General features: G+C 41.7%; 2 protein-coding genes across 5 annotated transcripts in view; both read right to left on the minus strand.

Annotated features, from left to right (window-relative positions):
- Positions 1-1576: 1576 nt before the first annotated feature.
- LOC135485491 (HHIP-like protein 2) lies at positions 1577-18808 on the minus strand. Its single transcript, XM_064767581.1, has 9 exons — positions 17531-18808; positions 9800-9885; positions 7041-7213; positions 6718-6864; positions 6239-6368; positions 5818-5960; positions 5427-5517; positions 4920-5035; positions 1577-3002 (listed from the first exon to the last, which is right to left on the minus strand). Exons 1-9 carry the CDS (start codon positions 18554-18556, stop codon positions 2917-2919), a joined length of 1998 nt encoding a protein of 665 aa, XP_064623651.1. The 5' UTR covers positions 18557-18808; the 3' UTR covers positions 1577-2916.
- A 792-nt stretch (positions 18809-19600) lies between these two features.
- LOC135485494 (uncharacterized) overlaps positions 19601-27934 on the minus strand; it is a 32369-nt gene continuing 24035 nt past the window's right edge. For 2 of the 4 annotated variants that reach the window (XM_064767583.1, XM_064767585.1), the window contains 6 exons: positions 27724-27879; positions 26360-26575; positions 25798-25983; positions 25342-25542; positions 24360-24593; positions 21255-21843 (listed from right to left, as the gene is read on the minus strand). In XM_064767583.1, the coding sequence (XP_064623653.1) occupies positions 21338-21843; positions 24360-24593; positions 25342-25542; positions 25798-25983; positions 26360-26575; positions 27724-27879 (1499 nt within the window). In that variant the 3' untranslated portion in view covers positions 21255-21337. Of the gene's footprint in view, positions 20890-21254; positions 21844-23827; positions 23920-24359; positions 24594-25341; positions 25543-25797; positions 25984-26359; positions 26576-27723; positions 27880-27934 lie in introns of those variants that run through there. The other 2 variants (XM_064767584.1, XM_064767586.1) reach the window with 2 other exon arrangements.

The following is a 27934-nucleotide window of genomic DNA, read 5'->3' on the forward strand; positions in this document are numbered from 1 at the left end:
TGTATACTATTACATGTATTGTCTAAAGAACATAGTCGCATTTTTACATGGTACGAGAGACATATTGGGCGAGGTTGTTCAATCAACACTTATCTGCATCACGAACAGTTTCAATCACCTTCAAACTGATCCAGTCGACAAACGTACAAGATAGAATCCGCCAGAGAAATAGCTGCTAGGCAGATGACCGAATACCATTTTTGGCGAGGACCGACAGAACATGACGCAAAGGCGATAGGAATGACCTGGATATAAGGTGAGTGATCTGCCCATGACACGAAGGGTTGGAAGAAACTTGTGAGTGACTAATGCTCAACTTGGAGGAACAGGGTTTGGACATTTTTAAAGCTCTCTTAATGGGGTATTGTCAAAACCGTCCTCAACAAATAGAAACAAAATCGTTAGAAAAGCTTAGACGATGGGACATTGTCGTGCTCCTTTTACAACTGGCTTCAAGAAATAGGGACAATATCGGCAGAGTATAATAGATACGTTGGGACAAACGTTGTGCTATCCGTTATTTGTTACTGCCACAATTGTCTTCAAGAAATAAAGACAAGGTCATCAGGGTGGCAGACACGTTCTTGTACCCCCTTTTATCGGTACTGTATGTAACAACCGCCTACCAGAACGGGGACTTCTCTATAGTTGTCACAACTGTCTTCATAGTCTTTGCGCTTTGTCGTCTGTAGTTTACCATCTTTCCTAGAGATGGCGATACTCTACGACGAACATCACATCTGTCGTGTCTTTTGTGATTGTCCCTTGTTCGTACCGTTGGTTGGTAGTCGCAGAAAGGAAAAAACACATTGGTCAGGTTTTCCAAGAAGAGTAGAGACAAGCTGGGGAACCCTTCCATTATCCCAATTACAGGACTGATTCATTTCAGTGGTCAACTGTAGATTAAGAACAGGAGTACAACACAGCCAGATATTTCCCTGGTTGACCGAGGGACCAACGGAGGTCGCAATCAGCTGGTGTCTCAACTAACGCAACACTGGTACCGTAGTTCAGCTTACTTGCTAGAGATGGCGATAGTATACGTAACGAATATTTTAGCTGATATTGTCTTCGGTTGGCACCATTGACACTCTTTTTCAGTGCACAATCACTACCACCCCAAAAGGGAGACCAAAAGTGTCAGGTTTTTTTTCGATTTGGTGATCCTTCAACAGATTTCTCATAAGGAAACGGGAATATTCGGTCATTTTACCTAGCAGGCTGTCATAAAATAACCATAATGGGAGGTCATGTATTGACAAACGAGTTGTTGGTTCAAGGTAAAAACTATGCATGGTTTGTCTATGCGTCTCAGCGTCATGTCCCCAACCTCACATACCAGTGTCTGTCGCATCTTCCTCTACCGAGCCGAGTGAAAGGCCCCGAAGTTCAGGACGGCATCTTTCCTCAAAAAGAGGCAGGCCATTAGACATAGCTGTGACCAAGTTGTGAAGAAAGACAGTCCTCATTGCCACGTACACCACGTACAGTTACGGCGGTAACAGATTTGGATCACTGGCGTCGTGGAAATAAAGAAATAACTGTCCAACAAAATGAACGACTTTGAAGAATCAACTTATATATCATTAATTTCATTCACGACTAAAATTAACAATTATTTCGTTATAAGACCTTTACATATATACATCTATAGTATATCATATGGCTCTTATGGATATCATTTTAACTGCCCGTGATTCCAATATATATATTTAAACAGCTAACTGAACTCTCTCCCATCGGGAATCCTGTACACGTGTAATTTCTTTAACTGTATATAATACGAATCTTATTATTGACTAAAATAACGATATTACAACAATGCTCAACTTGCAATCCAAGTGTAGACGTTTGAAATGTTCTAGGAATTAATGTCCGTGGAGCGAACTAAAGAATTCATTATGAGCTTTTGACAGTCATGGCCTCTATAGAACTACATACCGTAATCCGTCCGAACACAACAGGGCCGGACACTCTTCCCAGGGGGACATTTTCTACTTCTACACCGTCACAATACTTCTTCGGGGTTACGAAATTAAATAGTACAGAATGTTTGATTCCATGCTTTGGCACAGACGATACATATTAATAAATTAATGTATGTGTAATCACTACATTGTGACACTGAATTAAGCATCACTGGTCAATTTTAAGGGACACCAGCACACTTTGCACTGCAGTGCTACTCTTGTTAAATTCTACTCAAGACTAAAACATATCAAAATATATTTATTACAGACTGTTACATGTATGTACTCGAATGCAGCAAATCGATGTGAACGTTCATTGCCTAGAGTCCTTGCATAAATAACTCATAACTGACTGTCTATCACAACAAGAACTGCAACAGCTTTTAAGACCTAAGCCTTTAACAGGTTAATCAATAAACGGAAATGAAATCAACACATTCGGTTTCAATTGCACTAATTGCAATCAGTTAAAATACTGACAATGTTATTCAAATATCACTTCAAAACACAAAAGTTCTGGAGCATTCAAGACTCCGAAAAATAACTTAAAGTACATTGTAGCCACTGCTCCCTCGGATCCCAATAGTTTCCCGGGATTTTTATAACGGGTCATCTTCACCAAGGCCGGCGACTCGATTAGCTGACGACAATAATATTTTATACGTAACTGCCAGTCATTTCAAATCTCCTTTTCAAACTGCACGTGGAGTGGTGTCCAAAGAACGGGGCTGAGGAATGCAAGCCGGACCACGAAATGAAAGAGACGTCATTTGACCTTACTGATTGCAAACTGTTCCACACACTTAAAAAGTCCCATTCTTTTATGGCAGCAGATGGCATGGGATTCCTGCCACTTTCACGTATGTTGCGTGATGACGTCAGGCACCTTGGGTCGCCTTCCTTTTATGTCACGGTCAATAATGACTGTCGTGATCAGGATTCATGGTCACCTGGAGGCACCCCAGACCAATATCACAGTTAGTAATGCTGTTAGGATGATTCGTTGTGTAGGAACAGTTGAACATGACGACGCTGAAAATATATGATATAGAGAACGATATCAATAGTGTCATCGTGTTCAAAAAGAGCTTTAAATCTACCCATGACGGCTGTCTTACAGTTGTACCATCGAGCACTTAAACTCCAGAGACACTCAATTCGTCGTCCTATTCATGCTGCTTTGTCGGAGGAGGGACGAGGTCGATTCACTGCTTCCGGAGTATATCTAGTACGAGGCTTCCATCTTCTAATATGGTCCTCGAAGGTCAAGGACAATCATTCCCGATGTGGAACGTGTCTGTACATGTAGCTATAAAAATGAGCTGAAGAAAGACGATGATTATCTATTTTTCTTAACAGACTTCCGGGGACACCCCGTTGGTCGCCTAGATTTTGGAGACACAGTTTTTTGAAGCGTAATTTCTTGAAAATGATTGTCTAAACGATACAGATGTATTTATGTCATTGCCGGAAAAGTGTCATAAAAAGATGATGTTATAACCTGAATTTGCATCATTTTTCTTTCGGAATGCTAGAGATTCTTGCCAATATTCTGGCCAAACAAAACTCTCGAAACCAAGAGCTTACAATTTCCGTTTGAAACACTCAAGGAGGATGCAATTCGTCTGTCAAATACGTTGAGCAGTCGATTGTGTAGAGTGTAGGCCTACACTGGACTGACAGGTACAAAGCGTTTGCAGAAGATAGATCTACCTCGCCATGCTTCGCGCACTTAGTTCATGCAAAAGAAACAATTAAGCCTTCCATCTTTGTGAGATTGCAAAGAAATTCGAGCATGGTCAGTGAAGATGGTTAAACTGCCTAATGTCCATATCTTCGATAGGCATGCATTGATATTGCAGACCAATCATGGTCCAATAAAGTATGGTGGAAGCCTTAGGTGGAAGATAGCCTGCAGACCAATCATGGTTCCATGAAGTATGGGAAGCCACTGGGTGGAAGCTAGCCTGCGGTAAGTCTTCGATGCGCTGGCAATGATTTTGCGGTTGCTGGAGTTCAGTCATGCAAGAGGAGTCATCAACCATGGCCAGAGGATCAACCATGTCAACCAAGTCATCAACCATGCCAACCTCATAGAATCGGCCTACCGTTGAGGGATATCTCTTCACAACTACAGCTCTCCGAGGCCAGACTTGCACGTCTGTCATGCTTCCTCTCACGTCTCATGGTCTTCGCATTGAGCAACTCTTTGACGTTCACAACCGCACTGGTTGGTTCCAATATGGTCTCCTCCGTAGACTCCAGATTACGAACTTCCACATTTGGCAGGTCTTCGTCGTTGAGGTTCCTACTTTTCACAAAATTGACCATAGGTTTTTCAATATTTGGTGGGATATTGTTCACAGATTTTCTTTCGCTCAACTGGGTTGAAAAAATTTGTGTACTCTGTACTCTAGTCATGGCTTCTGTTGGTGTTCGTCCCCGATTCCGCCCCATAGGGCTTGCCTCAGTGGTAAACGAGTGATCGTCTTCGGGGTCTATGTCAGCTACATCCCTGTTACGAACACCGTGTGCATCAGATTCTCTACGGGGTGAATCTAGCATGCAGAGACACAAAGATGTAAGGCATGGGACTTCACCGTAAGCTTAGGTATCCTTGGGGATAAATTGCCCGTCCTTTCCTTAGATTCGACCTTTTTAAGGGAGACTATCAACTTGACCTCCCAGCTCTTTCCTATAATCCCCCTCTCAAACGCTTGGTCACAAACATTATCACAAATGATGAATACATGTATATGCAAATACCTCATGCAATGGCTACATGTTGGAAACCGAGCTCTTTGTCTCCGCAGTTTCTGATGGTATATATCAGCTTTGTCATGCTTTATCTCTAATTTGATGAATAGACCACACATTTCTTAATATTCATATAGTTCCAGCCATTATAGACCATGAGGCTTAATTCGGCACTAACCGTTATAGACTTACATATATCATTTGACCGAGTAGTGACTATGCCTGTCACAGGCTTTTCAGTACTAGTGACTTCATCCTTTGGTTTCACAGTGGGAATCGCCGATTTACATTTTGCTGGGTTTCCTCGTCTGAAAGTCAAGGAATGATAGCGTGAAAAGAACGAACATGGATGGAGCATAGATTTTAAAGGATCCACTCTACAGGCCTATAGAATGTGTCCACTAATAAGAGCAGGCAGTGCCCTCTGCATGCTGAGCACTCCCCCCCCCCCCCAAAAAAACACACAAAAATATGAAATTTATTGAACCACCGCGATTTCGAGTAACCAAAGATTTTTTCTCCCTCCACCACCTGAGGGAACAAACTCCACCGGAAGTTTCCCTGAAGAACACATTGTGATTGGCCCTTTTCTAATTGCTACACCGGTCATTCAGAATTAAGCACTTCTTATTGGACAGTACGACCGGAAGTCTCATCAAATTCTGCCATCGGATACCAGAATTAGAAATCATGACTTACTGGTTTGGATCTACAATTTTGAACAACTTTCCATTCGAGAGAATGCCCTGTTTACTTTTTTCCATATCCATGGTTAGCATGTAGATTTCACCTGTGTCAAGCAAAGAAATCGGCAAAGGAGTTACTAAATGCAACAAATATTGACTAAACAAACAATGCCAAATTGAAATGATATTTGAATCATCAACGTCGCAATGGTAACCAAGTTCATTTACAAAATTTCGTAGCAAGCTCGTAATACAAAGTATAATAATTAAAGTCGTGTAACTCTGGTAATCGAGGATGGAGTGTCTGTGGCTATGCAAAGTATGTACATGTAGTCTTAAAAGTCAAGAAGGGTGACAACCAAAAACGTCTGTTTTAGTGGAGGGCACATGCTCTGATTTCTTACCTCTTTCGTCCTCCCCAAATGAGGTGATATGTGGCGGATGGTTGGATGTCAATCCGTTGGTGCAGATGCCTTGCCCGCAAATGTCTATAACGCTGTGTGACCAATTCCTCGATGATTTATTTTCTTTTAGTAGAAATAGTTTCCTGCAAAAGAAAATCGATTGCGGAATGGAATATAAACCATATACATGTAATGATATACCTGAACAACCTCATACCGTTCATACATACTGCGTCCAGAGTGTAATTAACTATGCATTGAAAGCATGCCAGAATATTATAATTACAATTGTCATCATCATCTCAACATCATCATCATCATTTCTTCATAACTTTTTCACTGAATCGTTCTCCAACCTTATGTATCATAATCTTAAACTTGGGGAGAAGATGCTTATTAAGTGAGGCTAAAGTTGACTTACGATGATACGAAGTCAGCGAATATATATTTCCCCATCAGCTTTGGATTCTGGCAGCCCCGGTAGACATATCCCCCTATCACAGATTGCCCCACTGAATGGGGGTAGACGAAGATTGGATACACTTCTTCACCTTCAAAGACAAAAGAATAGAAATAACACGTCCCGGGGTTATTGTATAAAGCCTATTTTACCCAAGACTCCAATGCAGTCAATTTCGTCATCCTGATCGTCTTTCCTCGAGGGCGACAGGACGTAGCCAGTCTCGGTGAAGGAAGTTCATGACACTTGACAAGACAATATGATAGTGCAGACATTTCACCGTTTGAAATCTAAATGACAGAGATAAGAGTGATCAGAGTACAGGACCAAGTTTCAGCAAATTCGTATGCATAATAACTCCACTGTGGCATTGTGAATAACTGCATTTCTATTTTCCTAGACCACAAATGATCACGAACGATGCACCCCTTAGACCTCACCTATCTTGTTACAGGTCTTCTCATTGTAGCACTCCATCCCTTCCCTGGCATTCCAGCCATAGTTTCCACCCTTTTCGATGACATCGATCTCTTCGAATTTCTTCTGGCCGACATCACCGCAGATCATCCTGCCCTTGTCTGGGTCCGCTGCAAATAACATCAGTCAAATTGTAGAGTTTGAGCATAGTCAGATATCGTGCTTTAGCAATGAAATAGTGAGCATTGTCGTAAGCTAAGACTATAAACAGTACGTGAGTTACTCACTTTGCGAAACATTTTGAGGGAGGGACAATAATGGACCAACCACTAATAGTACCTCATACCTTGTAGATCGGGGTCACCCCTGTCTTTGCTGCACCGCCACGGGTTGCGGAACCCGTAGGCGTAGATCTCTGGGCGGTACTTGCTATTATTCACGAACGGGTTATCGGCCGGCACCCTGTACTGTTGGTCTGTGTTGACATCCAACCGGAGGACCTTACCTAGAAGGCTGGATCTGCAAGTTTGACGGATAATGCTAGTGTTTCCTCAACAAATGGTTGACGAGCTCGCAATAGGTTGAATTGAGAGGCAGCACTGCCAGTCTTCATTACAAATGACAGTTTCAACACGTCTAGAAAGTGAATGCATTCTCCGAGATTTCGCCAAGTTTCATTTCATATCATAAGTTGATACGCAATCGGGAAAGAGTAATAGAGACAAGGAACAAATTGACCTCCTTCACAGCACGGACCATCATTCACTTTATCCTCAGATGTTGTCTTAACTTACTGGTTCTGTGCTGCCGACGAGAAGTCTTTATCGGCGTCCCCACCGTCCCCAGTAAAGATGTACAAGAAATCATCATCGCCAAAGAGTAGCTATAAGCAGAACGGGCGTGGTTAATAGTGGCGGAAGCAAGCGAAGGCAAGAAATCTGAAGCAGATGAGCTGGCGTCAGATCAGTTGTTGTTGAGGCAAATCGAGGCGACAGCGCAGGGCCTTGTAGGAGGTTGCGGAAGGCCATGGCGACTTAGACGGCCAGAGCCAGCGGGTTTAAGTCAAGGTGGAAGCAAGCAGGGTGTATGTGTTGCCAAGAACCAAATGGAAAAAGGACGCCAACAAAAATGAATCTTGTAGATATATGTAGATAATGAGCTGGAAATCATATCAAGACATTACTTTTTAAGTTTTGACCTATGTGTGACATTGAACCAAACGCCCACCCCAGGAATTGGATTTGAATAACTTGGCATGGGATCTTCGTTGTAACACGTTTCGCTCATGCATGGTAAAAAAATTCTTTTGGAAAGATCATATGAGCTTGGCGCACTGATAGACTGTCTATACATAACAAAATTGGTGTACATAACAACATTGGTGTAGTTTATCTTCCTCTCTGTCTCTTAATGAAGCTGAGTGAATAAAGGGCAAATATTGTTTACGTTCGACATTTATTGACAGTCGTGTGATATCCTTGAACCAATCTTAACCGCTTAGACCTCATCATGTTCATAATGTCACGAGCCCCTAAACGCATTAAATATCCCGACCAGCTAGCTGTTTTATTGTGAAATCTATTCACAACTGGCTAAGCACCTAATGTAATTTCCCTGTTATTAGAAGCAGTCTTTAAATATTAGCATTAATGTATCAACGCATACGATATGGAAAGCGCGGGAGACACCTTTAGAAATCAGGCGGCCACCGACCCGCCCCTTGATTCTCTATCTCAAGCAGCATGGTTCAAGTTTGCCGGTACACTCTTCCAAAATTTTCCGTTTCTTAATTCGAAAAAAAAAAATCTTTACGTCACTAGTCTAGTTCTGTACAAAACACAAGTCTATAGGTTCTTTTTTACCTTACCAAAAGTGTCGAAGAGTGCCACCTTCGCGATTTCTTGTCCGCGGGTGGTACTTTTCAATTCATCATTTCTTCAGTAGAGATTTCTGTGGGGCGCTACAGGAATCCATGTACCTTGGTCCGTATTTCAAAGAACCAACGATTTCTGAGTTATGGCTTTCAAACGGTTTTCTGACTATGATAATAAATGCCGGTCTATACTTTGGCGTTAGGGTGTCAAAAAGAAACTGATTAAACACCACAAGATTGTGGTCATGACATATAATACACTTTCAAGTTAAAGAAAGTCAGTCTTGTTGTTGGTTTTTCTGTATCAGGGATAGACTATCAAGGAATTTGTTTTTTCCTAGAAAGTCGTGATGATAGTTTGGCTAAATACAGGATCTCTGCTAAACTGATATTTCTCGAAAGACATTTTGGTTGATATTTTTTTCTGCAAGACTGGCTATACATTTTTGGGCATGTTTCAGCAGCACCGCTATATGCAGTGAAGTAAGTATAACTTCTCTCTGCATGGGGTTAGGATAATATTTAATGGCGCTTTGCACTTTACTCCCCCACAATATTGCAACCCGATGTCTTCGAAAATGGGAATTCCTTTCTTAAATGAGCATTCATATAAAAAATGGCATGAGTTTATCATTTTGTATGTGTGCAAGGCGGATGAATTGACTTAATGCCATTAGTGAGAGGAATGCTCTACGTGCAGAAACTAAATTAAAAAAACCAGAATTTTATAAGCCTAATTAAAATTGCATAGTAATGTTCCAGGGAATTCAGTGTTCCTAATTAAGTCAATAAAAAAGATGATACAACTATTCATGTATTGAAGAAGTTACGGGTGTAATAGGAAACATTTCTACAGTGTTGTTGGAAATGCACTTATAAAGCATTTTTGAAGTTGGCAATTGACCACTTTCTTCAGCAGCATTTTAAAACTTACGGTAGAATTGTCCATGATAGCCGGGCTTCTGATTCGCCAGTACGACAGGAAGTATTATAATTCCACTTGAAAAAAGTGGTAAATGCTTTTGAAAATGCTTGAGAAAATGCAAAGTCTTTTTGCTCGAAACTGCAAGCGAATGGAATTCCAAGAGCTTTATCTTGCGCGTGCATGGTCGAGGAGAAGAAAGTCATAGAAAAAGCATAGACTATAAGCACTTGTATCAATGAAAGCAGTGTTGTCATGCAGCATCTATAAACTAAAAAGAGGGAAACAATTACATGCGCAGTATACGTACGTATTTTGCGAGTGATTCTCTGGGTCGCCGGCCGAACCACCGTCACCAAGGAACACATAGAGGTATTGGTCCTCACCGAATATCAGCTAGATGAGAAACGACATGCCATCATTGTAGGGTTGATACACAAATATTCTAATAGAAGTTTCACTGTTTCTACCTTTAGCTCTAACCAAATGGTTGGTCGTACAGCAAAACTAAAATCTACAAGCGACTATAGAACTTGACCAAAGCCCTGAACGTTCACAAATTGGGTAGAACCATCGATCATTAGGATCTCTCCATATGTCAAGTTGCCTAATATTTGGGGGGGGGGGGGCATTCGCTGGTTTTCGAACAACTGGTTAAGAGCGGTCATTGCGATGCATTTTGGCTAACCAGAAGGTCCCGCCCCAACATAGTTGACAGATCTGCGCGCATTTGGATGCTCTCAGTGCCACTGAGGGCTGCCACACATTCGCCAACGCTTTGGACTCGATGTCACGTTACCTATGAATCATGAACCACAAAAATCACTAGGGAAACTGGCATGTATCACTAAATCTTCCCAAAAATTGTCAAGAACGACTTGGGGAACATTTTTGACGACGAGGCTCTGTATGAGGAAAGCCATGCACGATGTGCACGAACTGCATATTCATAACATTGAAGTCAGTAGCCTACTCGTGTCATTCAAACATTTAAGTACATCGAAGTAGACCAAATCTCATGGTGAGGCCCATTAAATGCTTCTAGAATACATATTATTTACATCCAGTTATGATAGTGTTCCAGATAACTTTTATGAATGAAAATAGCATAAAGGTGGTTAGCACTGTGGACTTGGATGAGTGTCTTTCCATTGGCACGCGGCCCAACTGATTGGTGATGTCTGACGTCAATTGTGAGAATGCAAATCTTTTCGATATGATATTTCTTCGTCACAAAATGATATGGTCATAACTTTTCTTAATTTAGCTTGTGCGAAAGGTTAGTGCTAAATATCAGTCGGGCAAGAACCATCCGGAGATTCACTTTTTTTCACTCCGTCGTCATTACAAAAATATCGAGAGGCGGCGGAGTATATTGAAAACCACTGGTTATACCAGGATGGCCAAGAACTAGAAAAGGCGGACAATAATTACCAGTTTTAACGTACATGTACGAGCGAGACCATGCAGCGTCTTGCCGATGCATGATTTCAGCTTCTTAAACTTCTAAGGTCACGGCCGCCTTTGCCCTGCCCTTACATGTAATTGCGCGGCGCTAAACACGCGCTCAGTCCTCGGTAAGCGAAACACTCCTTCCTTTTAACCTCATCAAAAGCCTTCAAGTACATTGATCAAAAGCAGTGCCCCTGTGCTAGAGATAGCTTTTCAATATCGAAACCTCTGGGTCATGCCACAGTGCAATGTCATGCTCCATATATCGTCCTCTCGTATATACATAATGTATTGCGTTTTATGCACGTGAAATCCTGGTCAATTCAAAATGGTATGGAGTAATACTCTTGATTTTTCGATATAAGTTTACATTTCCTGAGTCATTACACTTTGAATCAATTCATGATCTTAACTCCCGTCCTGTGATGTTTATTTGGCAGTCGACGCAAAATGGCACGTACGAAACGTTGACATTGTAAACGCGGATCGTCACAGTTTATTATCGAAGCCAAACTGATACCAGACACATAATCAAATGATAGTCTACATTTCCATGCGTGATCAATAATATTGTTGATGTAGAAGCCGAATCATCGTTGTAGTATTGTTGAAGTATTGCTTCAACATTCTTTATAGTCTTCATCAACTCTTGATGTAATATTAGCTTAGAGGACGATTGATAGAAGATATCAATTTTTTTTCGGTATTTTGATATACCACACCCACGCCAGTAGTTCCTAAGTGTTCATTGTCGGCTAATGTATGAAGAGGCCACTCCTTCATTCACGTTTTCATGACGTTTGGGTTTACTCATTTTTGGCCGACAAGGACAAGAACTCGCAAGCGAAAGGCTTTGCGGGAGAGTGATTGAGGGGGAGGGGGTGACACACAGTTCATTGCTTTGTAGAGAACAATCGCAATGCTAGAAACCTGAATAGAAATGACTGTAGTAAAGGTTTGATATGGCGTAGAATGGTACATGTACAATATAAGTTGTAAAGCGGTAATGATTAAACGGCCTGTGGTCAAAGTTACCGCGTCCATAGTGATATCGAGATAGTGGTATTCTACTGAAACGGATTAGAATTTCTTCTTGAAGCTAACTATCACATGTATAGTTTGCACACGCAGTTAAACTGCATGTCTGTAAGAGGAAAAGTAAAACCATAGAGGTATAAAACAAAAAATACCAAATTGGCAATTCTGTCATCACATTACACGGAAGTTACTTCACCAAATATCTTCAGAATGCTGATTGTTTCCGAGAAAATTAATTCTCCACTGTGAGCTGCGTAAATCTGCCTTACCTGTCAAAATGGCCAGAATGTCACGGCCATGGGTTGATTTACGAAATAGATTGAAATTTCCATTTCGTTGCATGCTCATTGATATATTTGAAAAATATTCAAAGGAGTTAGTATATTTTAAAAAACGAAAACAGTAAGTAAACGTCAAAGAATAATACGTTACTCTCAGCTCTTAGTCTGAGTTACGCAATATATCATTCAAAGTAATTAAGTCACATGTCAGTATGGCCAGACATGTTTTTTTTCTCTCACCTGATGGACGTTTCTCATTACATTTTCAATACACTCAGTCAATACGTATCGTTCAATATGATAAATGGGGATATTTTCATGCAGAAATTAGAATTGCCAATAGCGTGGTATTGTCTCGCGTTGTAATGATATATGGCGTTGATTTGCTTGAAAGGTGGCAGGAACGGCGCGTCGGGAACGTACAACTTCTAATTGGACTGGGTGGGTATAATGGACTTTAGAGTTATTGATTGATACGTTATTCTAGGAATCAAGGCATGTGGCGCTCTTATACATGTTAAATCATATCTTTGTCAAAATTGTCAAATCCCATGCATATATTCCATATTGGCTGTAGTAATTTCTTTCTCAAATTCCAGTCGTATCTGGCTTGGAGAATGAATCACAAGCATAACGGAGTACCGAGGAAAAGCTAAGAGGTGAATGGGTTTTGTGGAAGACGGAACGTGGCATGAATGGGTATGGTATGGTACACACCAACAAGTTGTAATTGAAAATTCGTCCAAAACAATGCCTTCGTGGATATCAGAAATCACTCCATCATCAGATCAGTTTCCGGCATCTGATTAATTCTCATGCCGCGAAGCACCCGTGTTGGACGGAGAGTATAGCTGGGAGATCGGCGCTGAAGTGCTATTTCAGCCATGTTGATTTAACATCAAAGATTTAGTCAATATTGATAATATCAATACATTAAGCAGCTGCAAAGTGGATTCATTAGACGACCAGCTGCTGATATCTCAGAATCGAATATTGCTTTTAACATTCTTCTCAGTCGTGTGCCTCTGTCGTTTGTGTAATTACTGTGCTTCTTCTTTGTTGTACAGTTGTATATTAGTCTATGAGCTAGACCAGATATTGGTACCACTTGTATACAGTATTATTAGGGAAACCGTAAAATACTCTAATTTCACCGATCTAGACCGGTATTGAGTATCAATTCAGGTGAGAGCTGTATCATGCCCATGGCCTTATGATGTCATTCCAATATGTTGGATCAATTGACAACGCGTTTTTGCGGTGACACCGAGTTGTCCGATTGATCGCAACACCATGGTCCTTCACATAAAATACCCCCGAGGGATGTTTTTGCCGGTATGAATCAACAGACCATCAGCCCAGTGGAAGAGCTAAAACAGCTTTTCGCACTGAGTTACGACATCCGTTCGTTTTTATTAAAATTTGCAAAAACCCATTTTCTAAAAATCGTATCATTAATTTGTCGACTTAATTATTCTTGCAAATGGCCATTTTCAATTATGCATTGGTCATAACTTTTGAAAGTATAGTGGTATACTAGAATATAGTGTCAGTTTGATGAAATCAATTACTAAAATGGTAAACATATGTCACTTATTTGAGTGTGTAGCTGTTTGTACAAAAGCCCAAGAGAATGAACTTCGCTTTTAATAGACGTCTATCTGCCACCGATAGATCGTTTTTTCTGCCGTACTTGACTAGCATTTTAATTGGGCAGCACTAACACGTATTTAAAACCTTGCACTATATACTGGTTGAAAAGGAGATTTTTATACTGGTTTTCGATTCACTTATACGTTTTAAAGCATGGTGAAAATAACGAAATATTCGTTGTTTGGAAGACACCTTTCAAATTTGATAAAGAAATAACGCTGAATTGTGAATTTTGGCGTATCCTGGACAGCGATATCATATTGTTATGCAATAAAAAACTGTTTTTATAAGCAATATATGGAAAATCTTGAAAAAGAGGCTTTACGCTATGTTGTGATATTGAATGTGCTTTATGATCAGTTTAAGAACATAGCATTGTCCATCAATTAAGCGCACAGCTTTTCCCATGGGCGATATCCATTAAGCCGTTACCTCTCAGGAAAGTCTTTGTTATCACCTGATATGAAGGCAGGGCTTTGTCAATTGATGACGAAGCGGCGTTTTTCTAACGGTTTGAAGAATGAAGTTAGTCGCACCCCTTATTTTTGTGTGAATGCAACAACAGGTGATGTCTTGTAGATTAACGGCCTCGAGGGGAATAACCGTTCAATTGACAACACTGACCGAAAAACGTCCTCAGTGAGTGAGTTCTCAAATCGCATTTATTGAAAATAGTATCAGTTACAATCCCTAGCACAGTCTAAAAGTCGCCCAAAGTTATAAAGACACCCGGTCTGTCACGCTATCTTAACTTGACCATGAATGGGAAATACCTCGGGTCGGCATTCTCCATGGGCCATAGGAAATTTTCAACAATACTTCCTGCATATAAGTATACAGTTCTGTGTGTTATACGTGCTAAATGTTTCTACTGTATAGGCCTAAGGATGAATAAGGAGTTACATGTAGCCTGTCTTGCTTTTGAAATTTGTCAATGTGAAACACCCAAATGCCAATTATTTAGATTTATTGCGTGAGCCACTTGTGTCAGGCCATCAAATATTCAAACCGAATAAAGCATTTACGTTTACACAGGCATAACCAAGGTTAAAACCTATACATTCATAGAGGGCGTTTAGCTTAAAACAGCGTTTAACTACTGAATAGACAGATCCAGGTCCTGCATGTAAATCTTTACAGAATATAAATAGGCCCTGAAACTGATTAGAGAGAAGTAACAGGCGTCCAACGCCCTTTATGAATTTGGCCTAGGGCATGGACTACATATCATCATAAGGGCTGGAGGCAACATGATGATGTAATTGTCGCACATAAAGCTGTAATCCGGGAAGTGAAGGAACGTGTATGCTGAACCATAGAACCGACTGCCCCTGGGACTAAATCATGGTCATAAGCAGCCACCTGACTAGTATTACCCGGTGATTGGTAATCACTTCTAGCGAGGCCAAAATTACCTATCCTCCCAAGGGTCTGGCAATCAACCTCTCAAACGTACGCTGCGCAGAAGAAATCATATGCTACATTTCTTTATGTTTAGTAAAGACTGATTGACTCCATGCCCGGCATTACAACGAAGCGACGAACAGCGTCACAGCAGACATCGTTCCATACCCAGAGAATTATGTACAGAAACACGGTTACTTCCGTAGCTAAGGATTTAGAGAACAGTACTGATAGTTCAGCTATAATTGGAATTGCCTTTGGTGGTTTGATACTCATGGCATGTGTGTCGCGTGCATAGAAGGTACCATGGTTACTGTTTAATGATATCATTGGTGCTCTTCAGCAGGGACGTGTGCCAAGGACTTCGCCTGCAAGTATATTTCTTGCCAAATGGGAGTGCTAAGGCACCTATTCCATAGAGCTATACCCTATACTATACTATACGCGAACAATAGTTTCATGGTCATGCACCCTTTGTGAAGCCATTGTTCGCGTATAGTGTAGTATAGGGTATAGCTCTATGGAGAAGGTGCCTAAGGCACCTAATTCCCCATAGAACTATACACCCTATACTATACTATACGCGAACAATAGTTTCATGGTCATGCACCCTTTGTGAAGCCATTGTTCGCGTATAGTGTAGTATACCGTATACCTTTGTTTATGGGGAAGGGCCACTACGAGCCCTAAGCCTATTTCTGGTCGAGTATGCTACCATTTCAACCCTACAGCTGTTCACCCCAAAAGCAGAAGGAGCCGATCACATGGTTTGTGGGGCCATTTGACAGAACTCAAGAAACCATGCTTTACTGGAAAGTGCAAGCACCATTATAAATCAGAATGAGGCGTTATATTTCTCGTTTAAATACGGTTTGTTTGCTTCGAATGCAATTATCGTCTGCTTTGGCGGAGCAATGTCGCCTAATGATTTTTATGAATGAGTTTGAGACACACAGAAAAACGCGACTGGTATATGTCGTAAAACATTATATTGAGCTAATGATGGTACTGACTTTGTCGAACTTTCAGAATGCTTTACGGGTAAGTGAGAAAGGCACGCATCGGCCCATTGTTGAACAGACGGTTGTAACAATACGACATTCGTGTCAAACCTTAAAACATCTGTGAGGCCACAGGAAGTTATGTTGAAGAATTTCAAAGTGTTTCTCAGCTGAATTATCATGCAAAAATCAAAGCCAATTTAAAACCTTTGCAATACATAACAAAACAGTATGTGGCGATCACCTCAGTAATGCGTTATTTGATGAAGTCTGCAAGTGGACCTCAGTGCTATACATGACTGAAATACCCTTGTCATGTCATCGTCCATACCAACTGGACTGAATGCAAGCATCATGACCCATGCACCAAGGCTTTGTCATAGCAACACTTCTTCTAGCTCATACAAGTCTCAGGGCGCCTGGATGAAAGAAAGTGGTCCCAAAGTTGGGCATACCCTTGCATACTGTGAGTGTGCAGTGCTGTACAAGCTATACGATTTTGGCAAGGTTCTTTTCCTAGTCACCTGCCCTGGATCGAGAGTCTGTATTTTACTACTGCAAGGATCAATTGATGCTTTGAAGTAATTTGTTCACGTCCAACACGCAAGACATATCATTTGCAGTCATTGATAATTTATAAAACATCTTATGACGCACATTAGGCGCCATTCACAAGATATGTTGCCTATTCATTACAACATCATGAGGAAGTCAACATGTGAACTGCCTGGGAAATCCATCAGCCATTCAAGTGATGCTTGGAATATTTGAACGTCTATTCCAGGAAGGCACTGCATCTTTCTAAATGCCCCTGGGTATTTATTTTTTCATCCACGTATCACATATGCAATCCCCGCGAAATCAATTATGCCTGCTCATCCTGCAGAATTTTCCAGCGCAGATGCAAATGTCATTTCCTTTAAGCTTCATATCAAACGAGAAGGTAGATGTTTGGGTATACGCCAGCGCTAATCAGCAATTAGCCTATCCTTGAGGCCGCTCCTCATCTGGTTTGTCAAGAAGACAGTTTCTTCTGATAAACATCGTCGAACCTTTTATCTGTTGGACAAGCAGCTAAAAGGTATGTCTTTTGCTAATGAATTATTGGAGAAATAGGCAATCGCCTTTCAACTTAGTCTCGATCTACGAGGCCCCAGCTGTCGTTTAATACTTTTAATCATGCAAATTCATCTTCCCCACTTGGACACTTACCTCTCCGCCGTTATGGTTCCAGTAAGGCTGCACCACTTTGATGATCTCCCGCTCTGACGAGAGGTCCGTCTTGTATTTATTATCACTCTGGACCTTAAATTCGCTGACCTTTATCATGTCGCTGGGAGGACTAATAACACTGACAGAATAATAAACGTAAAACTTTCCATTTTGCGAAAATTTCGGATGGAACGCCATCCCGAGTAACCCACGCTCTTCACCGATGTTGTCGGATGTCGTCACTTTGTTAACTAAATTTAAGAAAGGTTCCTTGACTTTTGTCTTATTTTTGTATATGAACACCAAGCCTCCTTGCTCACCAACGTACAACCAGCCGCTGCCGTCTCCGGCGTTCCGGGCGAAGACAGGATTACGTAACTCTGTCGCATACTCCTCTAGGCAGACGCAGCCTTCTTTGGAACTCTTGGCGGCCTGTAGCTCTTCTTCGAGGGAGCTGTCGAAGAGGATCCCCGGGTAGCAATAGTTAACATCATCATTTACAAGTCCAGAACAGAACGTTTCTTGTGTTCTTGTAGAATTGAGCGTATCTTCATCTTCGGTCATATACTTGATAATCTCAGAAGAACAGTTAGTGTAGAAGTGCTGGCAGTAAGAGTTGACAGAAGAGTTGTATTTGTTGGGGGTGGAGTTCGAACACAGGGACGGGAAGGGTTTGATTACTCGCGTGGATTCCGCCTCGTAGAGGTGAGCTGCGTAAGGCGAACACTGGAGGCAAAGTATCGCCTTGACGTAGTCACGACAAGACAAGGTCACATCCGTCCTTGTGCGTAATTTCTGAAGAATGCGACTATACTTAACACCGATGGTCAAGTCAGTATCTTTGGTGCAGCATCCGAATGTGTTATAATCGGTACAGAAGTCCAGGCCTCCTGGATTAAACGGAGCCCGATAGTCCAGGCACTGTGGATGTGAGATCACTAAATCGATACATAAACTCGCGAACACGAGAACTAAATGCCACCATCTCCTAACCTCAAACAAGAAGAACCGTACGTCAAGTCTCATCCTTTAGTAGAACTGTCACTTTTCAGAATTCCAGCTCCTCTAGACGCACAGTGTAACCGAGTTCTCCCGATACCATATGGTAACTGATCAAGAGTTCTTTCATGGCACTTTTATAAGCGGGAGACATAGATAACCAACGGCATTGCGCGATCGATCCGTCTCGCCAAGTCGCCTTACCAAACCATACTCAAGTTAAAGCTCACGGCACCCCGTGTTATTATCTGTAGATAAAAAGCCGATAGTGTGTGCCTTGTCTGGCGTGGAAGGCAGCGGGTGACTTTAGGAAAGGAAGTCAGTGACACACATGAACTTATCTAGGACACCGTTGGTGTGATGACGTCATATATCAAAGCATTTGAACTCCTCTCAGCCTTTATTAACGCGTACATATATCGTATGTTAACTGAACAAAAAAGGGCGAGAATCGTGCTTTTGCGTAACAATAACATGTCATCTTTATTTGTTAGTTCTGTAACTTCGAGTTCTTCTGTCCACACATGACTAAGAGTTGCTGGGGCATGTTTCGAACAACCTTACGGAGGATGTATCTCACATTCACATTTCATGATATGCTGAATGATTTGCACACGGTCATACCAATGTTCTAGGTTTGTGAAATTTCGACCCCCTGAAGGACGAGGCAGGGTCTGAATAATCTTTTAAGAATGTTACAATGTAAGACAGCGGTAAGTTGTTATTTTGCAGGCCATGTAGACATGCCCATCCGGCTAGGTTCAATAGTTCAAAACTAATGAAACTTGAAAAAAACATCAGTGGAATAAACCTGATTTACCCAATTTTATTCTCTGCGATTTGGGCACATAAGTTATGTAGGACACATACGCCTAATGTTTTCAACGATTGACCCTCAAAAGTTAATCCTCTTTTTATCATTGAATAGTCAAGCTGTTTTTTTTAAAAATTGATAGTTCGGACAAAACAAAACAGTCAGTTGTTCGTCTTGACACATAACGCATTACATGTACGATATAGATTTTAAGACGAACAAGAAAAAAAGTCGTCATCAAAATAATGCCCAAGAAATAATGGAAACATATTGCAAATGGGGCCCGAGTGACGTGACGTAGGTAGGAAATAGGGGTTCAATATTGATGATGTAAATGCAATTGGGGACTTGGTCTGGTCTGACTCTGGTTGGAATTGTTGCAACCTCTTTCATTCCTGTCCTCTCACGTGGCAAAAGAAATCATCAAGAAAACCGTTTAATGGCAATTAGCGTTTTATTGCTTCGTATATCTCTTTTAGTATTTTTCTACTGTGAATAGGAAAATGATTATCATATCAGTCCATGAAACGAAACCATTTCGCTTCATGTACTGAATGACTGCTACCACCGAGGTATATACCGGCGGAATCATGTCGCAGAGGTATTTAAATTCCTACATATCATATAAATAAAGAAAAAAAGAGGTTTTATTTTCATTGACGCCAGTAGCACAGTTTCGACTAAGTCTAAGACGTTGATCTTCTTTCATAAAGGATTTAGCAGACCTCTGCGACTTGATCTTGCAGACTGTGTGCTGTGTGTGCTCCCAGCTTTAAGGTGTGGTGCACGAGCTTTCAGGGCGCCTCTTCCTAAGAAGCAAATAGATACTTCGAATTTTAGCCCTCCGATCAGATGCCAGGAAAACACATATGTTGCACTTAAATTTCCAAACACTTGGAGGCCCACAACTCTCCCTTCGGTTTCAAGACTGCGTCTTCGGTACTCGCTCGGTGTGGCTGCGCCCCCCTATCGTAGGTTCCTATAGATCCGCCACACTGCTATAACAGTACATCAAATAAATGTGAAACGAACTTGTCGTGGGTTAGTAGGCGCTGCCATCTTTCATATGGCGTCCGGACTGAACCGGCGGCCCCACCGTTCAGCGAGGTGGTAAAATCCAGCCGCAACGTGTCTGATTATGAGACCAATATGCCTACATATACAATAAATAGCTTTCACTGAGGCACGTTTTTAGAGTCATGGTTCGTGCTGGATACTATTGTGCTGGCTTCCCAATTAAAACTACCGAGCCCTTCCAGACTGAAAAGCTTCTTCCAAAATATTCTTCCACAAGATAAAAACGCAGGCACCTGTCGACATGGTGCAAGCTTCTTGCAAAATAACGCTTTTGAAGCTTTTTGGATCTTTCATTAAGAAGGTATGTGAGCGCCCACCCACACGGTGACTTGCACATCATCCTTTTCCATACCTGTTCCCCTCTCGTTGCTCACTTGACACGGTATTACTGGCCTATCCCATTCGATGAGGTCAAATGAAATGGCATGCCTCTGATTACATGTTTCCTCTTTTCGGACGAAACCCATGCCTAGAAGGAAAGGCAACTCTGGCACAAATCAAAATATGAATGTCTTAGAAATTTCGATGATAACTGATGGATTTTTTATGCACTTTTTAGCTCCGTACTCTGTAACAAGGAGCAGTCTCGATCAAGCGGTAGCAGATGCATGTGTACATCACAACTGCAGTGCTGCCAAACTACACTCACTTGAGAAGTGTTTGACACGGGACTACTGTACACGTGCAAGTTTAGTTTTGGATTGGACACTTTAAGTGTTAAAACGTGACTTCTAACACTTTACTCTTGAGAGTTTGATGATCGAGATGGTGGTCCTACTTGGAGCCGAAGTAATCATGGAAGATGGAAATATGGTGAACTGCGATAGCTCTATATCTGTGACGAATACAAAATTTATTTATAATGATGCTTACATGATAGACTTTCAGACAACACGCACACACACAATCTCACGCCCTCATACAACTGTGTCATGGTTTACACGGTTCTCTTCGGTAAAGCTGTCGTCCGTCTGCGTACAGACACTCTGTCTATCCAATTCCAACATGGCCGTCTTTTCATATAGATCACTCCGCGCATCCTCCCCACCGCTATTGGAGTCTTTATCACTAACCTCGTCCACAAAGCACAAACTGGAATCATCAAAACACTTTTCTGTCACTGTCTGACCATTTTCTATCACATCTAAAACATCGTCCTCACGCGTGGTGTTCATTTTTTCTTTTTCTTCTTCGTCAAAATCCCCCTCGCCTGTCCGGTCGATCGTGCGCTCATGACAACTGGAGATGTTATGGTAAAGCAAGGCACATGAATGACCGATAGTAGTCAGATCTAACACCACGATCCCGGTGAAGAATATTATTATAAACACTATCGCCACAGTGCCTATCTTCTCCGAGCCCGGCGCCTCCATGGCAGGCGGTACGTAGCGCTTCATGCGTTGATGTGGTCCCGTCTCCATCGCTGAAAGTGACAAACAAAGAAATTATTGTCGAAACTTGAAGCGGCTCAAAGGCACCTATTCCATAGAGCTATACCCTATACTATACTATACGCGAACAATAGTTTCATGGTCATGCACCCTTTGTGAAGCCATTGTTCGCGTATAGTGTACGCGAACAATAGTTTCATGGTCATGCACCCTTTGTGAAGCCATTGTTCGTGTATAGTGTAGTATACCGTATACCTCTATGGGGAAGGTGCCTAAGGCACCTATTCCATAGAGGTATACGGTATACTACACTATACGCGAACAATGGCTTCACAAAGGGTGCATGACCATGAAACTATTGTTCGCGTATAGTATAGTATAGTATAGGGTATAGTTCTATGGGGAAGGTGCCCAATGGTCACTGTTCTGACCGGCGTGCACGTTCATAGAGGGTTTTTTCCAGCTTATCTTTATCAACAGCGATCGCGAATTTGATACTCTGTTTCACTATCCAATGACTGACTATTTCATTTTAAAATCGCACCAAATACTAACAGCCTACATGTTAATGGAAAAAAATTGAATATAACTGAAAGAATTCGAGGCTTGTGGAGATCTTCAAGGCATTAGGTAGTAAATACTTGTCTGAGGAGCATGAGTCGCCCCTTGACGTCATATGCCGTCATAGATGTGGCCCAGGATCGAACAATACAATAACACGACCACCATGATCACGACTACACCCAGACGAGAGACACTTCACAACAGAGAAAGGGTTCACAATAACACAAGTCACTCATCACGGACCATGTTGCTACGAACATCCTGAACAAATTTAAAGGAGGACTGTAGGCAGGAGCAAGATGGTCGCCGAACGATCTCTCACTCTCAACAATAAAGGTTTCTGAGCTATTGAAAAACATTTAAGGAGCATATTACATGTAGTCATCTGGAGATCTTTCTGGCTATAGTCCTCATTTAACAGTTATGGGACCGTTTAGGATAGAATGCTGTGAATCACCTACAGGGAACACTATACTTGAACATCATCATCAAAAAGTGGTGGAGTGAGATAGAAGTTTGATAAGCCCTGCCATTCCGTAAAATTGGGATTGCAATTTGATGGGATATTCAAGGACCCTTTGAACCAATAGTGTACAAATGAACACAGGAGCGCAATGAAGTACATTTGTATAATGTGCTTTTGAGATGCAATGCAATCATCGCCATCCTTCTCAATACTATATTACATGTATACAATGTATCTGCCACAATTCCTCCATTTCTACTTTGTTTTGTCGTCCTTATGTAAACAACGAAAATTATCCATCGCTGCCGATTTCTGCCCCATTAATTCTTACGGAATGACTGGGTGTTGTGATTTAATAGCGGAAAGAACAATTCAACGATCCTTTAGGGACACTGCCAGCGGGCGCAGTAGCCACATCTATGACGGGGACCAGACGGTGTCAGTCGTCTGCGAGTGTTTATGGTTTCGAGAGGTCAACAGCGCTCGCTAGTCGAAGAGTGCACACAGAAATAGCATGACAGATACACAGATATTTGTTGCATGTCAGCAAGCAGCAGAAGGGCGGGGATATTAATAGACACTCTCGTGCATATAGGTTCCATTTGATCCTGAATAGTGTCGAACATTCCTCTTCGGTGCCATCTTGCCCCGCAATGTTTTGAGATCGCTAAATCACTCACCGGATCTCGATAGTGGTGACGCCAACGCATGAGAGTCATAATGCTTCGGTGCAGGAAGCATGACAAAAGCTTCCGATTGGTCAATACTGAGAGAAATTCTCAACAATTCTGCTTGATGACATTGGTCATGTTCCGCTGTGAAGGCAACAGTAACAGCGAATTTGGTGTTTTGAAAAGCTGCGTCGTCAAAACCCGAATGGAGCAGTGAAGTAATTTGATTGGTTCTTCAAAGGGGAAATAGCAACTGTGTGTTTTGAGTGGCTTCTTCAAAACGGATGTAGCAAAGACTTAATGCTGTAGTAATACTTGGGTTAGTGCAAGGATCCACCACGCATGCAATTCACAAGGGTTTGGTTTGGTTATAGAATGTGAAACATAGAATGAGTCCCAACCTGATGCTGCCGTCGATAATTTAGTGAGTAGAATATTGTGACGAAGAATAATATCATTAACATATTAACATCATTAAATAAAAAGGTACATGTAAAAACGAAGAATGTTGGAATCGCACCGCACTTGGAAACATTTTTTTTTCGGGATCAATTTTTGGTCAGACATGATGAACGCGGTGCATATTACGTTTTATTATCCGTTTTATCAACGCATATACGACAAAAAGCATTGTTTTTTATTTGAATAGTGCAGCACATCGCCGCATGCATTGACAAAATGGATACAAAACAGGTGTTTGTGCCATAACACAGATACAGACACAAAAATTAACATGAAGTCAACGAGTCCTTGTGCTTCAGATATAGGTTAGACTGTCAGATCAACCGGCTCTCCTTTTTTTCTCACAGCAAAATTAACTATGAAGATATCAGATTAAATAACTTACGCATGCAGAGAGGAACGGCCGGCTGCCATTCGCCCTCATCATTGCACCGAATTATTCGGGTTGTGGTCCCATCTGGAAAAGCTTGATTTTCTTCAAAGCATGTAATGTTGACCTCCGCCCCGTAAATTGGGTCAATCATCTCTGGAATGAATGTTGGAACACTGGAATTGACCATGTCTGCCGCATGCTTTTCCTTCTTCATAATGACGTAAGGGATATGGGGACAATGGACCACTGAAAGGCAGACGGAGAATTTTAATATTTTGTGAGAATCAGACGTCTAGCGATGCCATTATTCCCGGCCATTATTAGGCCAAAACGAAAATGATGTGTTCAAATTATATTTTTCTTACACGGAGATCTCCGTGAAACATCTCGCAGACAAAGCTGATTCGTAGTAGGACTATATCGATGGCACGTTGACTCATGGGATGGCTCTAGATTTCTCTCTTTTTAAAACCACTGGCCGGCTCTTAATCATACGATTCAAAGCGCCATGTTACACAGTGTCCGTGCATTCTGACCTGTCTACCATGGCGCTACAAATGCTGTTGCATGGCGAAGTTAATCAAAGTAACATTACCGCTGCTCTGTTGTGGTAAAGATGGCGTTTTCGTTACTACATCAGATAAAGTTAATGGCGTCCATTTTGTCTTTACAGATGGCGTTTAGTCAATACTTGTAAATGGCGTTCAATAACGTAGCGCGGTCGAATAAGATAAGCCCTTTGAATTGCTGTAGATTTTGGTAGTTGCACACAGTACAGTAAAAAAACCGTATAGTCAATATGTAGATACCAGTTGTAGATATCGTATAGTTCGTTTGAAAATAACGCGTGTGGAAAATAATCGCTTCGGGTTTAGAGCGAAACATTCTGCAAAGCTCTAGCGTAACCGTTGAACACGTTATTCCGACGAACAGATATACATACACCAAGCACTAATAAATACTACATGCAAATGATACAGAAAAGCTTGCTCACAATGACATTCATCATGGTGTAAATCCCATCGTCCATCTGAGGAACATTTCATTGTAAACTCCTTCGATTTATATTCGTCAGGGAAGCGATGACCCTCATGGCATTTGTACGTCACGCTGGAGTTAATGTAGAAAGTCGTCTCGTTGCCCAGTAGATCCGTATTTTGAATTTCTAGTGGATAACTGCAATATTTTCCCGACTCTGAAGCGATCAGGCAGAAATAGATAAACAATCACATTCAACATCAGCAAATAAATAAGCATGCTTGTGTTTCAAGTCTTCTACTGCAAAAATGCAATGATGTATGGGACAACTTCGTCATATCGAAAACAAAGAACTGACTCCCATCCTTAAAATCGGCCTTCACTTCGTTTTAAAAGCGTTCTGATTGCTTTAGGATTTCACGTTCTATTCAAAATGGTGTTTGGTATAAACCAATGCAATCCAAATTCTTACCAACACACTCCGGCAGAACATCACTCCATGTGGCGTCCTCTTGGCAGAAAAATCTCTTCTCCACGGTGTAGTCTGTAAACATGTAGCCCGAGGGGCAGCTACAGTCAGATAACACCCCGGGATTTACCTCACCCGTCCGCGAACAGTTCATGTCACCACTAACATTGAGAGCGGGGCATCGGTGAACTACAAATGTAAGAATGGCAATGCATTATACCCCACAGCTATTTATTCCTTTGTGATAATAATGATATTGATAACTATGATAATGATAATAATAATAATTTTGATATGAGTAGGTAACATGAGTACATGTATATGATGAGTTCCATCATTGGACACGAGGACAAAATTTTCGGTACTCCAAAAGATGATTGCCTTAAAGCTGAATTCGTTTCTCCCTCAGTTTTATCGGTCTTACCTATTCTTGAGTTAATTATCGAGATTTTAAACAATAACCAGACTCTGAAGAAACGGCCTAGTAGTTGAAGCCGACTATAGTCAGAAATGCGTCAAATGGAAATCGTTCGACATCATCAGCTTCTCCCTCTTTTGTACTCACTCTTCACACATTTAGTAATGCTAGGTACCCAATGGCCCTTAGTTGAGCAAGCGTATTCGCGCTCCGTGGTGCGGTCGGCGAACTCGTAGCCCTCCGTACAGCGGACGACGACCACCGCGCCAACCTTGGTCGTGTTGGAGAGCGCCAGTTCCGATTCCGAAGACGGTATCGGATGACATGGAATGATAATTTCGACTTCTTCATCTGGCATCACAGCTGAAAGGGAAGGCAGTAGTTCGTATGCATGAGTCTGGAATTAAGGGCACTACTGGCTGGCAAGAGAGTATATTGTGATTAGCTGACGAGGACGATAACTAGCCGGTTGGCCGTCCTAAAATCTCTTGTCCAATACCGACCGACTTGTTTGTTAAAGAGGACAATGACTCGCCATCCATCCAGCGAAATGCAGACATCTACCAGATACCGTTGCCTCCAAAGCATTAAACTCCCGAGACAATCCATTCGTGATCCTTTCATACTGCTATCGGGGGGGGGGGGGGGGGGGGGGGGGAATGACGAGGCCGAGCCATTGCGTCCGGAGTGTACAAAGTATCATTTATACTTTTGGAGATTGCGGCAATACAATGCGCTACAGTACATGAAGTAACAGCTTTACTGATTCATATTAGCTGACAAAATATTTAATGAACTACAGTACACTAATGTCTTGAGGATGGAAGTGATAGTATTTTGGGCCAATGCGCAGTGCATCTGTTGATATGAGAACTATTAAACTATATATATTTGATAGCTTTTGGGCACAAGCGCGCATTACACAATATCACGAAACAAAACTGATGACCCCACTGAACTAGCCTAGCCCATGGCCATCGGTCCACTAGTGAATAGTTTACTCCTGTAGTTGCTGTATTGGCCTCTACGGTATAATATTCTGGCAGTAATTTCATTTGGCTCGGTCCTATCAAAAGTAGTGGTTGAATTATTCTCCTCAAAGGACATTTCGATAATTGTGAACACTATACGTGAGAATTAATGTGCACGGTTCCTGGGGCAGATATTACAGCATCGCTGGCAGGATGAGAGTGGACCGAGGTCGAGTGTGCCAGCATGTAAGCCCGCCTCCACTGAGGATACATTTCATTTGTCGGATTGATGAGTCTACGAACAGTTCTCTCTGGTCCGAACTAGATTTACGCTGGAGACCAAAAAGCGCACCGTTTCTGTTGACCATGAAAATCATCCCAATAAGAAATCTTGTAAGATATTATCACAGCTAAAGATGTTATCACAGCTTGTAAGATGTTATGTTCGCTTAGATCACTGCTAGATAATCATCATAACGTTTTTTCTGCTCAAATTCACGTAAGATCCTGGGCCACCCATCGCATGAACCATTCACTTACTTGGCTTGGGGCACGAGCTCATCCTCCAGAGACCATCAAAGCAAGTAGCCTCCAGTTGGCTGACCTGAGGACAGACTCTATCATTTGTGATCAACTGGTTCGATCTCTGCTCGAACAAGTCGTCATTGTTGTCATCTATTCCCGGACAGCTTATGTCTGGAAATAGAACAATAACTAGATGGGTAAAGGTCAAGGACAAACGAGTGTTTAT

This window comes from Lineus longissimus, chromosome 3, assembly GCF_910592395.1.
Source record: "Lineus longissimus chromosome 3, tnLinLong1.2, whole genome shotgun sequence".
NCBI lineage: Eukaryota > Metazoa > Nemertea > Pilidiophora > Heteronemertea > Lineidae > Lineus > Lineus longissimus.

Bases quoted from the DNA above. Each gene is read 5' to 3' on its own strand.
- LOC135485491 (XM_064767581.1), bottom strand. From the start codon at position 18,556: ATGAGACTTGACGTACGGTTCTTCTTGTTTGAGGTTAGGAGATGGTGG. The intron at 5,036-5,426 runs GTAAGTCATGAT...CTTGACTTTCAG, and splicing joins AAAATTGTAGATCCAAACCA to ACGAGGAAACCCAGCAAAAT. The intron at 3,003-4,919 runs GTAAGTCTATAA...ATATATTTTCAG, and splicing joins TACTCGGTCAAATGATATAT to CGTCGTCATGTTCAACTGTT.